The sequence below is a fragment of the Lynx canadensis genome, chromosome D4 (assembly GCF_007474595.2).
Source record: "Lynx canadensis isolate LIC74 chromosome D4, mLynCan4.pri.v2, whole genome shotgun sequence".
Lineage (NCBI taxonomy): Eukaryota > Metazoa > Chordata > Mammalia > Carnivora > Felidae > Lynx > Lynx canadensis.
In genome coordinates this window covers 19,155,386-19,169,399 of record NC_044315.2, presented here as the reverse complement: position 1 = coordinate 19,169,399, position 14,014 = coordinate 19,155,386, and the positions used below count along the sequence as shown (strand labels likewise).

At 45.5% G+C, this 14,014-nt stretch overlaps 1 protein-coding gene across 1 annotated transcript in view; it reads left to right on the top strand.

The window, feature by feature from the left end:
* The first annotated feature begins 10,628 nt into the window (after window positions 1-10,628).
* Window positions 10,629-14,014, top strand: part of GNA14 (G protein subunit alpha 14) — a 211,011-nt gene continuing 207,625 nt past the window's right edge. Inside the window, exon 1 of the mRNA XM_030294039.1 lies at window positions 10,629-11,731. Coding sequence (XP_030149899.1) covers window positions 11,608-11,731 — 124 coding nt within the window. The 5' untranslated portion in view covers window positions 10,629-11,607. The remainder of the gene's footprint in view (window positions 11,732-14,014) is intronic.

The window sequence follows — 14,014 nt, the reverse complement described above, 5'->3', positions numbered from 1 at the left end:
CAGAGCCACCGGAACACAGCTTTTCTTTCCTTACATGTTCCAGGTTGCCTTTTTAAAAATATTCTATCCCATTCTATTCCATTCCTCTTACACCACAATAAATCTTTAGAATTGCCCAGTCCAATACAGCTAGTGGCTGTCAAATACGTAAAACGTGGCTAGTCCAAATGGAGATAGCTGTAAGTATAAAATCCATACTGCAAACTCTAGCTTAATATGAATTTAAAAATCAATAGTAATTTTAATATTGAACTAATGATAGTATTTTGAATATATTGGGTTAAATAAAAAATATATATATAAATGTTTATTTATTTTTGATAGAGAGACAGAGCACAAGTGGGGGAGGGGTAGAGAGAGAAGGAGACACAGAATCTGAAGTGGGCCCCAGGCTCTGAGCTGTCAGCATAGAGCCTGATGCGGGGCTTGAACCCATGAACCACGGGTTCATGACCCCAGCCGAAGTCGGACGCTTAATGACTGAGCCACCCAGGTGCCCCAATAAAATATGTTAATAAAATTAATTTTTCTCTGGAAGGGTGAGTCGTGCTCTTGGCCTGGTCAATCAGAGTATGCTGTTCCTTGGGGCATATTGAATCGGTTCAGGGAGGGGCAGTTGGTTCAAGCTCAGTTAATCACACTCAACTTTGGAATTTTTGCTGGAATACTGGGAAGTGGGAGTTCTCTTTCTAGAGGTTGCCAGTAAATATGGGCAAGCGTGGAGTTTCTTCTAGTGGTCATCTTGCCACCATGCTGGGAGAGGCCTACCTGAGAGTGGAGTTCAGAGGAAAATTCTAGCCAAAAACATGCAGAGAAATGGCTTCCTTATGACATTTGAGCATCTGGATCCAGCAGAGCCTAAAACCAAGATAATCCCTGAACTTCTGAGTCTTAAGGGCTGTTCACTGCCATTTTTACCTTGTCAGTTCATACCAGGTCTCTGTTGCTTACAACCACCATGTCCTGACAGACACTGGCAGGGTTCTATCTCCACAACTCAAGGGTCCTCAGGGGTATCTTGTTTTCCTTGGTATCCTACAACATAGTAGAAGACAAACAAATATAAAATCACAAAACATATATAGATACAGATATAGATATAGATATAGATATAGATATAGATATAGATATAGACTGCAATTTGCTGATTTTCCTAAAACTTAACTTTATGGTTAAATGGGATTTGGATGGAGTTCAGTAGTACAATTTTAGGATGATGTAACCTTCTCTTCCCACTGCAGCTGTGTCCTCCAATATCATTAGCAAATCATTCTGAATGTTTTTCAGTAGATTGTGAGATCCATAAGGGTAAGTCTTGCTTTTCACAGTTGTCACTTTTCTAGTGCTTCATACATAGAAGGTGTTCAAAAGGTCAGTGTATGAATATGAGTATCAAATTTCTTTGGGTTGCTTGGATGTGCTGGGTCCTCCACACTCTCACTAACACAACAGTGCCTGCATATTCTAGGTGCTCAGAAGAAAGATAAACTCTCCACAAAGTGGAAATTGTTATAACTTAGCTTTCCCTGGCCACCAAACTACTCTATTTGTGATGTCCAACCTACATCAAGGAGCTTCCAGTGGTGAGTTTTGGCGTGTTCTCTTGGCCATGTAGCAGCTCAGAAGTAACCTGATTTATCAGATTACTAACTGTTGCACTACATAAATATTGCTAGAGGGTTCAGGTTACCCATGGCTGCTTAGTAAACTACCTCAAAACTTAGTCACTTGAAACAACCACCATTTTATTTTCTGTCAAGATCTGTGGACCAGCGGTTAGAGCAGACTTGGCTAGTAGCTCTTCTGTCTATGTGGTATTGACAGAGGTTGCATAGTGGTATCCAGTTGGGCTGGGCTGGAGAGCCTGGATAACTTGACTCACATCCCTAGCACCTTGGCAGGAGAGAGGTGCTCAGCCATGTTATCTCGGGTCTCTTCAGGTGATTTCTCCAGATTGTTATGAGGCAGCTTAGGGCAACGGGAATAAGTGATTCAAGAGATGGGAAATGGAATTTGCTACCCATCGCAATCCATTAGTCCAAACAGCCACATAGCTTGTGTGGCATTAAGAGCAGGGAACTTATGCCTCACCTCTTGATGGAAGCTGTTTCCCAAAGTTCCTGGCCATGTGTAATCCACCACAATGACATTATAAATGGAGTGGATGGACTTCCATTTATTTTCCATTTATCAAGATGTGACTCAGGCATTTAAGCAGATAGAAGGCAACTGCATATTTTTTTCCTTCAAATCTACATTTCTAACTGGTATTGACCAAGTTTACAAATTTTAAAATCATGAAGAAAAATACTAAATGTACTTAATGTTTAGCACAGAAGAATTTGGAGCATTCATGATAGCCTTTAAAAATCACATATTTGATTCAGATATTTAAAATCAACATTTTGTGGGCAGGGGGGTTGCTTCCTGAGTAGCTCAGTCGGTTAAGTATCAAACTCTTGATTTTGGCTCAGGTCATGATCTCACTGTTTGTTGAGTTCAAGCCCTGTGTCAGGCTCTGCGCTGACAGCAAGGAGCCTGCTTGGGATTCTCTCTTTCCCTCTCTCTTTTTCTTCCTCTCCCCCACTTGGGTGTGCGTGCTCTCTTTCCCTTTCAAAATAAATACACAAACATTTTTAAAAATTAAAAAAATAATAAAATCAACATTTATTTTCAAGAGGACTCAATGGTTAAATTCCTATCTGGACCAAATAAGCCATGCAGGGTGTTTGTCTACTTCTCTGCCTCTGCTGGGAAGCTTTGCAACATGATTCCTGTCTGCTGTTGCTCCCAGACAGTCAGAATCATTCCAAATGACTGCGCAAAATGCAAAGTCTTCCTTATCCTCATGGTACTAGAGTAATCGTGAATGCATTTGATATGTTGAAAGTGAAGTCTTTGATGATGATGATATTAATAAAAAATAATACAATCCACTCCTAATGAGTGCTTACTAGTTCCAGGGGAGGAGCCAAAGTCTTTGTATATATTACCTCTTCGAATCCTCACAATTCAGTGACATAGGTGATATTCATTCATTCATTCATTCAACAAATACTTATTAAACATGACACGTCTTCCTTGTGACATCACTCTGGCACCGAGATTTAGCAGTTTATTTTTTTTTTAATTTTTTTTTCAACGTTTTTTATTTATTTTTGGGACAGAGAGAGACAGAGCATGAACGGGGGAGGGGCAGAGAGAGAGGGAGACACAGAATCGGAAACAGGCTCCAGGCTCCGAGCCATCAGCCCAGAGCCCGACGCGGGGCTCGAACTCACGGACCGCGAGATCGTGACCTGGCTGAAGTCCGACGCTTAACCGACTGCGCCACCCAGGCGCCCCGAGATTTAGCAGTTTAAAACCAAGATCATCCCTGAACATCCCAGTCCTAAAATTCGATACATTCCGTTTTAACTTGTCCACTTACACTGGGGCTCTGGGGCTTGCAATTAGCACTGAAAACACAAGCTGAATCCTATCTCCACAAATCAAGGATCCTCGGGGGTGTTTTGTTTTACTTGCTATTACATAATGTAGTATAAAACAGGCAAATATAAAATCACAAATCCCATATTGCTGACTTTTCCAAGACTTAACTTTAATGTCGAGAGCGGGCTCTGAACAGAGTTCAGTGGCACCATTTTAAGATGACGTGGCTTCCCCTAATCTAGGCCCTAGGACACAGTGGCAAATAAGACAGGGATGACTCCCTCCCGTCATGGAGCTTACTTTCATTTTCTGGTGGGAGAAGATGATAAACAAATAAAGAAGGAAACAGGGGAAATCAGGTGGTGACAAATGCCACAATGAAAATACAAGAGTGTGATGACATCAAGCAGACGGGGCAGGGAAAAGTGGCTACATTAGGCTAAGTGGCCAGGGAATTCTGCAATTAGTGGAAAGTTGAAACCTACTTGCCAAATAGAAGCCAGATATTTCACGATCTGGAGGACCATAACTCAGCTGGCAGAGCAGATAGTGCAAAGCCCCTGGGGTATGTTCAAAGAAAAAAAGGTATAGGTGTGACTGAAGTATATTTGAACAAGAGGGGGGATATTAGGAAATAAAGATAGAGACGTAGGTAATGGACCTATCACGTAGGTCCTCATGGTGTAGAAAAAGGTTTTATTTAAAAATTTTTTAACGTTTATTCATTTTTGAGCCACACACACACACACACACACACACACACACACACACGGAGGGTGAGCGGGGGAGGGGCAGAGAGAGAGGGAGACAGACTCAGAAGCAGGCTCCAGGCTCCGAGCTGTCAGCACAGAGCCCATTGTGGGGCTCAAACTCAGGAGCCCGGAGATCATGACCTCAGCCGAAGTCGGACGCTTCACTGACTGAGCCACCCAGGCGCCCCTAACAAGATTTTATTTTAAACTCTGATTGGAATTCATTGGAGGATTTTAATCTAGGGGATGATGGGATATGTTTTAGGACTCTAAAAGCTCATTCTGTCTGTCTTATCCTTTGGTAAGTGACTTCAGAGGGTGAAGAATGGAAACAAGAAGACCAAGAGTAAAGCTCTTGTTTTAAAGAGGCAGTCAGTTGGATATTTGGTAGTGCTGAGATGGAAGAGATAGCAGGGAGATAAGTTTTGGAAAACAAATTCGGGACTTTGTTTTGGACTGATTAATTTGAGATCCCTCGAGTACCCAAGCCAGTATGTCAAGAAGGCGGCTGAAGTTAGGATTAAGGGTAAGCTTGGAAGTTCAGGGGGAAAGTCACTGGCAAACGATATTAGACTTCTTACAGAAGAATAAATATTTGAATGCAACTAAGAAGAGTTTGATAATGCCAAGGTGAAATGTCCTATTTGATATCAAAATATGGCATAGAGCACCTGTCATCATATCAAGATTGATATAGGAATAAGCAGACCACTGAAAGAGTACAGACTCAAAGAAATGAATTTCAGTCAATATAAGAATGTCCTACAAAGATTGGAATTTAATTCACTGGGAGAAGGATAGAATGTTCAGTAAATGTTCAGTTGGTATAACTGGCTATCCATCCGAAAGAAATAAAATTAGTCTCCTATCTTACACATTTTACAAAAGTAAATACCAGATGGATTAAATATTTAAATGTTAAACACGAAAAAATAAAACCGCTTGAAAGAAAACCTAAGATACTGCATGTACCATCTAGAAATGAGGAGACCTTCTTACAAAGACTGGAACCCCAGAAACTACGCAGGAAGAGAATATTTGGGTATGTAAAAATACAATCTTTTCTGTGGCAAAAGATTCCATTTAAAATGATAAAGGACAAACAATATGTTTGAAAATTTGTAATTCAGATGACAAAAAGTTGATAGGTAATATTGAAGATATATAATCTTCCAGATTGTCAACAGAAAGACAAATGACCCAATTTAAAAAAATGAGCAGAAGACGTAAACAGAAAACTCACAGGGTAGCAAACACAAATGCTAACAAGCTAGGAAGACATATACAAATTCATGAGTAGTCAGGGAAACACAAAGAAAGCAACATTTTATTATTATTTGAATCCTTTTAAGCTGCCAAAAATTAATGAGTGACAATATTTATTGCTGGTAGAGACATGGATACTCCTATTTTTGGCAGAAATATGAATTGCTTTAGTCTTTTTGGAAAGGAATCTGGCTACATCTATTAAAAATGAAAAATGTATATATCCTTCAATTCAGCAGTCTTTTCCCTGGGAATCTATCCCATGGAAATAAAAGCACCAACACAGGGATTTATATACAAACATGCTGTTATAGCTTTCTTTTTTAGGAGCCAAAAATTAGAAATAAAAACCAATGCCCTTCAAAGGGGAAAGGCTGAATAAAATATGGTCCTTTCAAATGATAGAATGCAATGTATGAATGTATGAAGGACTGAATAAGAGTTTACTCAGGTTCCCACAAGATATCGTTGGATGAGAAACACAAAATACAGAGTCCATGTAATATGGTCTCATGTTTAATGATGCCAAACTCCCTCTGTGAATGTTTACACACGTCTACGAGTATTTTTATGCTTATGTATGATTATAAGAGAATAAAAAATAGAGAAGAAAACATAGTAGGTTGTTAACATTGGTTCACTCAGGAGGAGAGTGCTACAAAGGGAAGGGAGCATTTCAGCGAAAAGGAAAAACAAGCAAAATAAAACTCTCTGAACTTCTCATCTTAAAGATTTTTACTCCGTAAATTCTTGAGATCCTTAACTGCCATATCAAAAGTCATATTGAAAAACAAACAAGAGGAGCACCGGGGTGGCTCAGTGGGTTAAGCATCCGACTCTGGATTTTGGCTTATGTCATGATCTCACGGTTCGTGAGTTTGAGCCCCTCGCTGGGGTCTGCGCTGGTAGCATGGAACCTGCTTAGGATTCTCTCTTCCTTCTTCTCTCTACCCCTCCCTTCTTATGCCTCTCTGTCAAAATAAATAAGTAAGCCTAAAGAAAAAAAAAAACCAGAAACAATAGTGATTCATACCCACTTATGGTCATTGGTTTGAAGCCAGATTTCCTTGTCACTAATTCTACCCTTTTCAGTAGAAGTTACATAATAAACAGTTTCTAGTGTTCAGGCAGAGAACATTTTGGGGCAACCTGTTGACACGTTGGCTGCCTTAGAAACATGATGTTGAGTACACCCAGGTGCCAGCTACTGTCATTACCCATTTGTCCAAATAATTATCATGACTCCATTGATTCTTACCTATCATTCTCATCTGAAACTGGAGATGAATGGGTGGGGTAGGGGCAAAGTGGAGAAGGAGAAGAAAGCCTTAAAAAACTATAGAGAACACTCTGGGCTCAGAAAACTGAATGAAAAATTAGGAACTCTGAACAATGAATTGGGAATCATTTGGACCCCCCATCTGGGACACGGACAAGAAAATCCTATTGATAACTGGTCTGCTAGGAGTTCATACTTACGAACACAACCGAAAAACAGAAGTCTGATGCCACCATAACAAGCAGACGCGTATTTTCTATTTCCATTCTATTCTTTTCCTTTAAAAAATAAATGTAGGTCATAACCCAGGGAAGGGTCACAACTGCAGTTTGGGAAACAATGCTACAGATCAGCATAGGTGTGTTAGTATTGGTGCTGTTTTCGTTTTGTGAACATCGAGGTCATATTTTCCCTCCACGTTATCTGTTAAAATTCTAAGATGCTACCTTTGTCACAGAGAACAGCATTTTTCCAACCCTCTATTTACACATTTCCTTGGAGTTCTGAATTAGAAACAGGGCAGTCATTCCTTCTAAGGAGGCAAGTTGGGGGCAGTTTATATACACAAGTGTTTCTTAAATTGTACATTGATTCTTGTGGGTTTGCTTCTTGGTTTTTCACTGTCTTTCAACACAAGAGCTTTCTTTTCTCTCTTGTAGTTTCTTTTTCTTATCTCAGGCAAATTCTTTCTAATTTCAACTCTATTCAGTCAGCTAAATTTTATAAGTTGAGAAATACAAGGATAAACAAGAAACTCTACCTGTAAGTAACTGATCTGGAGAAAAATCAAACAGGTGTAATAGAGCGAGAAGTTGAAGAGAGGAATGTATACGGTGTTTAGACAGCAGAGAAAGAAGGGTCCAATTGACAAGGAGTGGAGACGGTTTCTCCAAAGAGATGCGCTTGGGAAAGAAAGTACCAAACTTTGCCCGGGGAGAGAGCAGGCATTCCTGCAGGTGTCAAGACACGGAGGTGGGGAGAACGTGTAGTTATGTTTGTCTGGAGTTCCAGGAAAGGGATGGGAGATGAATGAATGAGGCTCAGCTGAAGCCAGAGGTTAGCTGAGGGGCTTGCTCTGCACATCTGTGGGCTGTGGAGAGCCACCCAGGGACTCCATGCCCTCATCGTCTTCCCTCTGGGAGGAAGCACCGAGGGATGGGTTCAGGTTTCAGGGTCTCCATCTTAACTCCTTTCTACCAGACTATAGCCTATCTGAAGTCTGGAATGGTACCCGGAACGGCCCAGGTACAGGGCGTGGTGTGGACTCAATGGACATTCAGAGGACTCCCAGACACATAGTTCATCTACATACCCAACAGTTGCCAGGTAGTTGAAACTCACATCCACGCTGTGCTCTGATCTTCAAGAGAGATGGGTTGGACTTGCGATACTTTGGGAATAACCCAGGAAAACAAATATGCTCTTTTACCGAGGCCTCTTTTCCAAACTACCTCTTCCTGGAATAATGTTGCAAATGATTTAATAACTTAAAATGATTCTCATCCCTCCCCTAGATCCGAAAGATAACGAAAATAGAGACATTAATAAAAAATAGACATAAAAATAATTGTCTTGCGATATCCTCATTTTATAGTTCTAAGTGACAAATTTAGGTTTATGAATTTTTTGTTTACTTATTTATTTTTGACAGAAAGAGAGAGAGTGTGTGAACATGATTGGGGGAGGGGCAGAGAGAGAGAAGGAGAGACAGAATCCCAAGCAGGCTCCACCAGGGAGGAGCCAGATGTGGGGCTTGAGCCCATGAACGTGTGAGATCATGACCTGAGCCAAAACCAAGAGTCGGATGCTTAACTGACTGAACCAGTCAGGTGCCCCTATAACTTTTTTTTTCCTCGAGAAAGAACATGTGTGCAAGCACAGAAGGGACAGAGGGAGAGGGAGGGAGAGAATCTCCTGCCGACCGTGGAGCCTGGTGCAGGGCTCACTGCGTGGCTTGATCTCACAACCGTGAAATCATGACCTGAGTCAAAATCAAGAGCCTCACACTTAACTGACTGAGCCATCCAGGAACCCTGTTTTATGACTATTTTTAATACTACTTTCTAAGTGTGAAAATCACCAAAGAAATAACTGAATGTCAGAGTTGGGAGATCCCTTGGAGCTTATTCTGGTTCACCTCTCTTGTTTTACAGTTGAGGAAAGGGGGGGCCTAGATAACTTTACATCAGAGAATTAAAATCAACCAATTTTACAACTTTACATTAGAGAATTAAAGTCAACCAAAAAGTGATGACTCAGAGAGCCTGACCTTGTTGGTAGATGCCCCTTTAGTCTCTTAAAGGTGTGTACATGTATTCCTACTACAAAATTTCTATCATACTGTTTATATTTTTGTATCTTGCCTTTTTCAGTCAATATATTTTGAGGTTGCCCCCCCAAATCTTTAATTGCTATTCACATGTTACATATTCACACACTTAATGACTGTTGTAATATATCATTATATGTATATACCGTCATTTATTTGACCTATTTCCTGTTGTTGAGCATTTAGGTTGTTTGAGGTTATTGTTATTAGAAATAGACACCTTCATACATAAATCATGACTTCTCTCTGATTATTTCTCAAGGGGAGAATAACTAGTTTGGTCAAAGGGGGTGGACACATTTAAGCTTTCTGATACCGCCAAGCTGACCAGTCCAGGAAAGTTTTTCAGATGTGCCATGAGCAATATATTTCATTAACTTTTTTTGGAATCTTGGTAACATTGGATCCACACGTCAGTTATTCCAGCTAACTTGGGGTTCAAATTTGCCTAGTTAAGTCACTTTAATCTTTTAAAGTACTAATGATTGTACTCATTGAAAAACATTAACAATTATGATGATCTTGGCTTCTCAAGCAGTCTTATCCTCAAATTGTAAATCTGTCTGTAAGAGCTAAGGGAGAGAAGTGTGATGAACTGGCCAAGGATCAGATGAGAAATGTCCAGGATTTTGCCTGTAGGGGGTCAACTGTTACGGTCAGTTCAGGCCTGCAAGGAAAGAAGGGTGCATTTAAGAATGTAAGCACATTCATTTTTAATGCCTGATTCATTTCCATTCCCTAAACTGTAAAATAAATAATAAGACCTTGAAGCCAGATAGCATCGCAATGCCAAGTTTCTTATATAATGACAAACACCACTCTTCCACTCAGCATGTTCCTCAATGTGAATTGATTGAATATATGCCACACATTTGAAAGGCACTTATGCCCGCTTTTAATAGAGGAGGCATTAACTAATTGCCTAAAGTCACAAAGTGTTTACAGGACGAGCAGGGACGACAGGATCCCCTCCCTACACCTTCCCGCTTCTGCTTTTTCCGCAGGCCCCTCTGCGCTCTGCCTCAAAAGCTATCCAGACCGAAGACAAAAATCAGATGTTGTAATACGCGTTCTGTTGCACCGATTGAGTACAAGGAGATGCTGTTCAATTTGTAAGTTTTTATTAATGCAGCTCAAACATGATTCCGACGTCCCGGGAGCTGGGCCAATGCAGCCGCGGACACACCTTTGCAAGGCAGAGGCTTTCAGGCTTCAAGGCTGGGGCACGAACACGCCGGGGGCTGCTGCAAACGTGTGAGCCCTCTCTAACAAAGCAGGAGTCTTTCCCGTCATAAAATGCAAAGTAGCCAGCCGTTTTCCATTTTCCCCATCCCCAGCCCTCCTCATCAGGTGCCCTAGGAAGGGGCCGGAAGGATGTTTACTCTCCGCTCTGGCGGCCTCCTATTTAACCGAACCCAGAGGCAGCTGCCTCTCTGAGCGCAGTGCCCCCGGGGTCAGGCCCAGCCGCACCTTGCTGGCAGGCTGCCCAGCTGACCAAGCGCTCAGGCCAAACCTGAGCCGGGCTGAGGCGTCCGGGAAGCGGAAGGAGCCCGTCTAGGAAACGAAGGGTGTGTGGTCGTGTCGCTGGTGTGCAACCCTCAACTTAGGGGTGAAGAGTTCAACCTCGCCCCAGGCGCGAGGCTTCCCGCGGCGGACGCCCGGCTCGGTTCTCCTCTTCCTGCAGCTGGGGGGAGTTGAGGCTGAAGCGGGCGAAACGCGCTCACCTGTCGGAACCCGTATCTGGGTAAGAAGCAGGGCCCCGGGGCCGGAGCGCGCTGGTTCTCGCAACCTCGGCAGGCGGCCCTCCGGGTGCAAGGACTTCACGGCCACCGAGGCAGGTGTGGGAGCTGCTCCCAGGAACCCCAGACGCCCGGGCGTCCTGACTGGTTCCTCTCGCCCCCCCGGCGCCTACGGCTTGGCGTGCCCCGAAGGCCTACTGGGGCGGGCGCCAGGGCTGCAGGTCCGAGACGCTCCGCCTCCTTCTGCCACTTAGAGCCACCAGCGCCAGCAGAAACCCTTGAGCTCGGTCTTAATCTGCGGTCACTTTCATAACTTTCCAGGCAAGGGCGAGCTAGGCCCTTTGCCTCCAACCGACGCCGTGCCTGTCGCCTGCCTGGGACCCTACCGGGACGTGGAGATCCCGCTCTCCTCCCGGGCACCGACGCCCCAACTTTTCCCGCGCGGTCTGCGCCCCCGGACCTGGTGTCCGCCTCCTGGGCTAAGGGGAGCGCGCATCTTCCGGGTGCGGGCCGCACGCCCATCCTCTCCGCGAGCCCTCCTCCTCCCCCGGGACGAGTGTGGGGCTGGTGCGTCCGGAGCTGCGGGGATCCCCTCAAGTTCCTGGCGCTCCGAATTCGCCCCCGCCTCGGCATCGACCCTCGAGGAGCGGACTGAGCCTCCGAAGGCCAGGCCTCGTACTCCCTTAAGTCAAAGAGGTCTCGTCCTTTTCTCTCTGAACCCGGGTGCCTGTCGCGGCTCGGCCGGGCGAGCGGCCGGCGGAGAATCGGGGCTCTCGGGACCGCGTCGCGCCGTCGGGTGCAGCGCGCGCCATGGCCGGCTGCTGCTGCCTGTCCGCGGAGGAGAAGGAGTCGCAGCGTATCAGCGCCGAAATCGAGCGGCAGCTTCGCCGGGACAAGAAGGACGCGCGCCGCGAGTTCAAGCTGCTGCTGTTGGGTGAGTGACTGCGACTCCCGGACCCCTGCTCGCCGAGCGTTTTCCTTCCTCCCTCCCTCCCGGCCGCTCCCCTCTCTCAGATCCCCTTCGGGCCTGGAGCCAGAGGGGTGCAGCGTGGCTCCTTCCTGCCCGCCCCCACCCCCGGGGGGGGGGGGCTCGGTGGCCGGCCCCTGGGGGCCTTCGGCACCTGTCCTTCGCACCTCCAGTTGGGCGACTTTCAAAGGCACCCTTTCCCTACCCCAAAACGGGTGAGACCTAGCATTTGACCAGGGTTTGCTTTGTTTGCCCCCCTCCCTAACACTGCCTTCACCCCACTCTGCTGCCCCCGGCGCGCACAGCTGCTTCAGAGCCTTTTCTTGGATGTCGGGGTAGGTGGTGGGGAACTGCCTCCTGTACCGCTTTGGGTTCCGCTCTGGCCGCTGTGCTCCCGGTTTTAAGTACGGGTGAGTGAGTGCTCACCCGAGTGCGGACTGTGCTAAGTTGTCACCGCGACACTGGGCCATAATGCGGGCGGGTAATAACATCCCCATCCCGGAGAATTAACTATGGAGGCCCGGAAAATTGGTAAACTTGCTTTGAGAAAAGACAAAGCAGATACCAGGTCAGTAACGGGGGTGATGCGCAGGCTCTAGCCACTCACCCTACTGTGATGACAATTGCCTCGCTTCCGTGACTCCCTTTGGCCAGGCCTGTTTGCATGCAGCAGGCCCAAACCTCCCTTGTTGGGTTTCACTCAGCCTGCGCCCCTTCCTAGAGTTTGGAATGGGCTGCCCCGGCTGCAGTGACTAGTTACTCCTCTGGTTCTTAACGTTCAAAAACAGAAAAGAAAATGCTAAGGTTTGCCCAATTTGTGGAGCTCACCTTTTCTGAGTTTTGTTCTAGAACCCTGTGCGATCCATTGGCTGCTTGAGGAGTATTGACGTTTTCTTTCAGATGAGGATAGTAGCTGTGAGATCTTTCTAGAGAGTTGGAAGCATTTCGACTCTTTCATCCCTTTCAGACAGGAATCCTCTCACACCAGTTGATGTTTGAATACAAGGAGTGACCCTGTGGGAAAGCTTCAAGAAAAGAAAAGTTGGTCTAGTTACAATAAAATGGAGAAAGCTTTTAGTCCATATCGCCTTCGGGCCTGGGCAAAGGAAGCCTTTTGCACTTACTCCTGGAGTTCAGAGAGTTTATGTAGAGGTGTCTGGCCTTCACTAGGCTGTACCCCTCCCCAGTGAGCTTAGTGTCCGCCTAGCAGTGGGCTGCCCCCCCAGGATACTCGTTGCCACCCCCCACCCCACTCCCATACTCACATCGGAATTCCGTGCCCAAAGGCCCCAAGCCAGCTTCCACGGCCTCCGCAAGTGTGTGGGGGGGGCACACCCCATCCCTAAGGAATGCCCAAGGGCAGCTGTGCTGGGGTGATGGAAGAGCTTGGAAATGTGGGTTGAGGGTCTACAGGTGTGCCCCCCCACCCCACCCCCCAGGCCTCCCTGGGGGGAGAGGGAGCCTGGGTGGGGGAGGGAAGAGCGTGTGTCCATTGGCAGGGCTGTTTCATGTCTGGCCGGGAACTCCCAGGGATCTGCAATTGTAAATAGTACCTGGCCTTTCAGGTTGTTAAAAAGCTCCATTTGTTAAGGGAGGAGGATTGTGTGACAGTTGGCTAGCTTGATGACCTCTTTAAAGTAATTACTTGGGCCTCCATTTGTACCCTTGCCTCAGGCCCCACAGACTGATAGGGGTTCACCTGGTTTTGGCTGCAAGCTTCTTTTCAAGGGAAGTCTGAACCATCTTTCGTGGTGTGAAATATGTTGATTTGTGTCAGTGTATGAAGCACAGTGTCTGGAACATACCAGGAGTTTCCTATGACGATTTGAGCAGTACACTGAGCCATACTGCGTTGGCATCAAGCCTGGTGTTTTTTTTTTTTTTTTTTTTTGGGGGGGGGGTGTAGTAAGATGCTTGCGTTTGCACTCAAACTGGGGTAAAAATATTGTAGGGAAGCTGTTTGCCCTGGAGGTCAAGTTTAATACTAGTGACTAGAATATCTTTGCCTCCCCCACGCCTTTGCCCCAGTCTTCCTGCACCCTCCAGGCACTGCCTGGCCTCCCAAGATCCCCGTTTTCATTGTGTCCAGCTGTGACTAGCATATTGGCTCCGTGCTAGTTACTTAGAAACCACTAGAAATAGTTTCCAAACCACATAGAGCTGTCAGGAACCCCAAGGAGGGACTTCAAAACCTCTGGTTTCTTCAAGGGAGCAGGGCACACTTCCATTTCTTCCATTTCTTCCATTTCA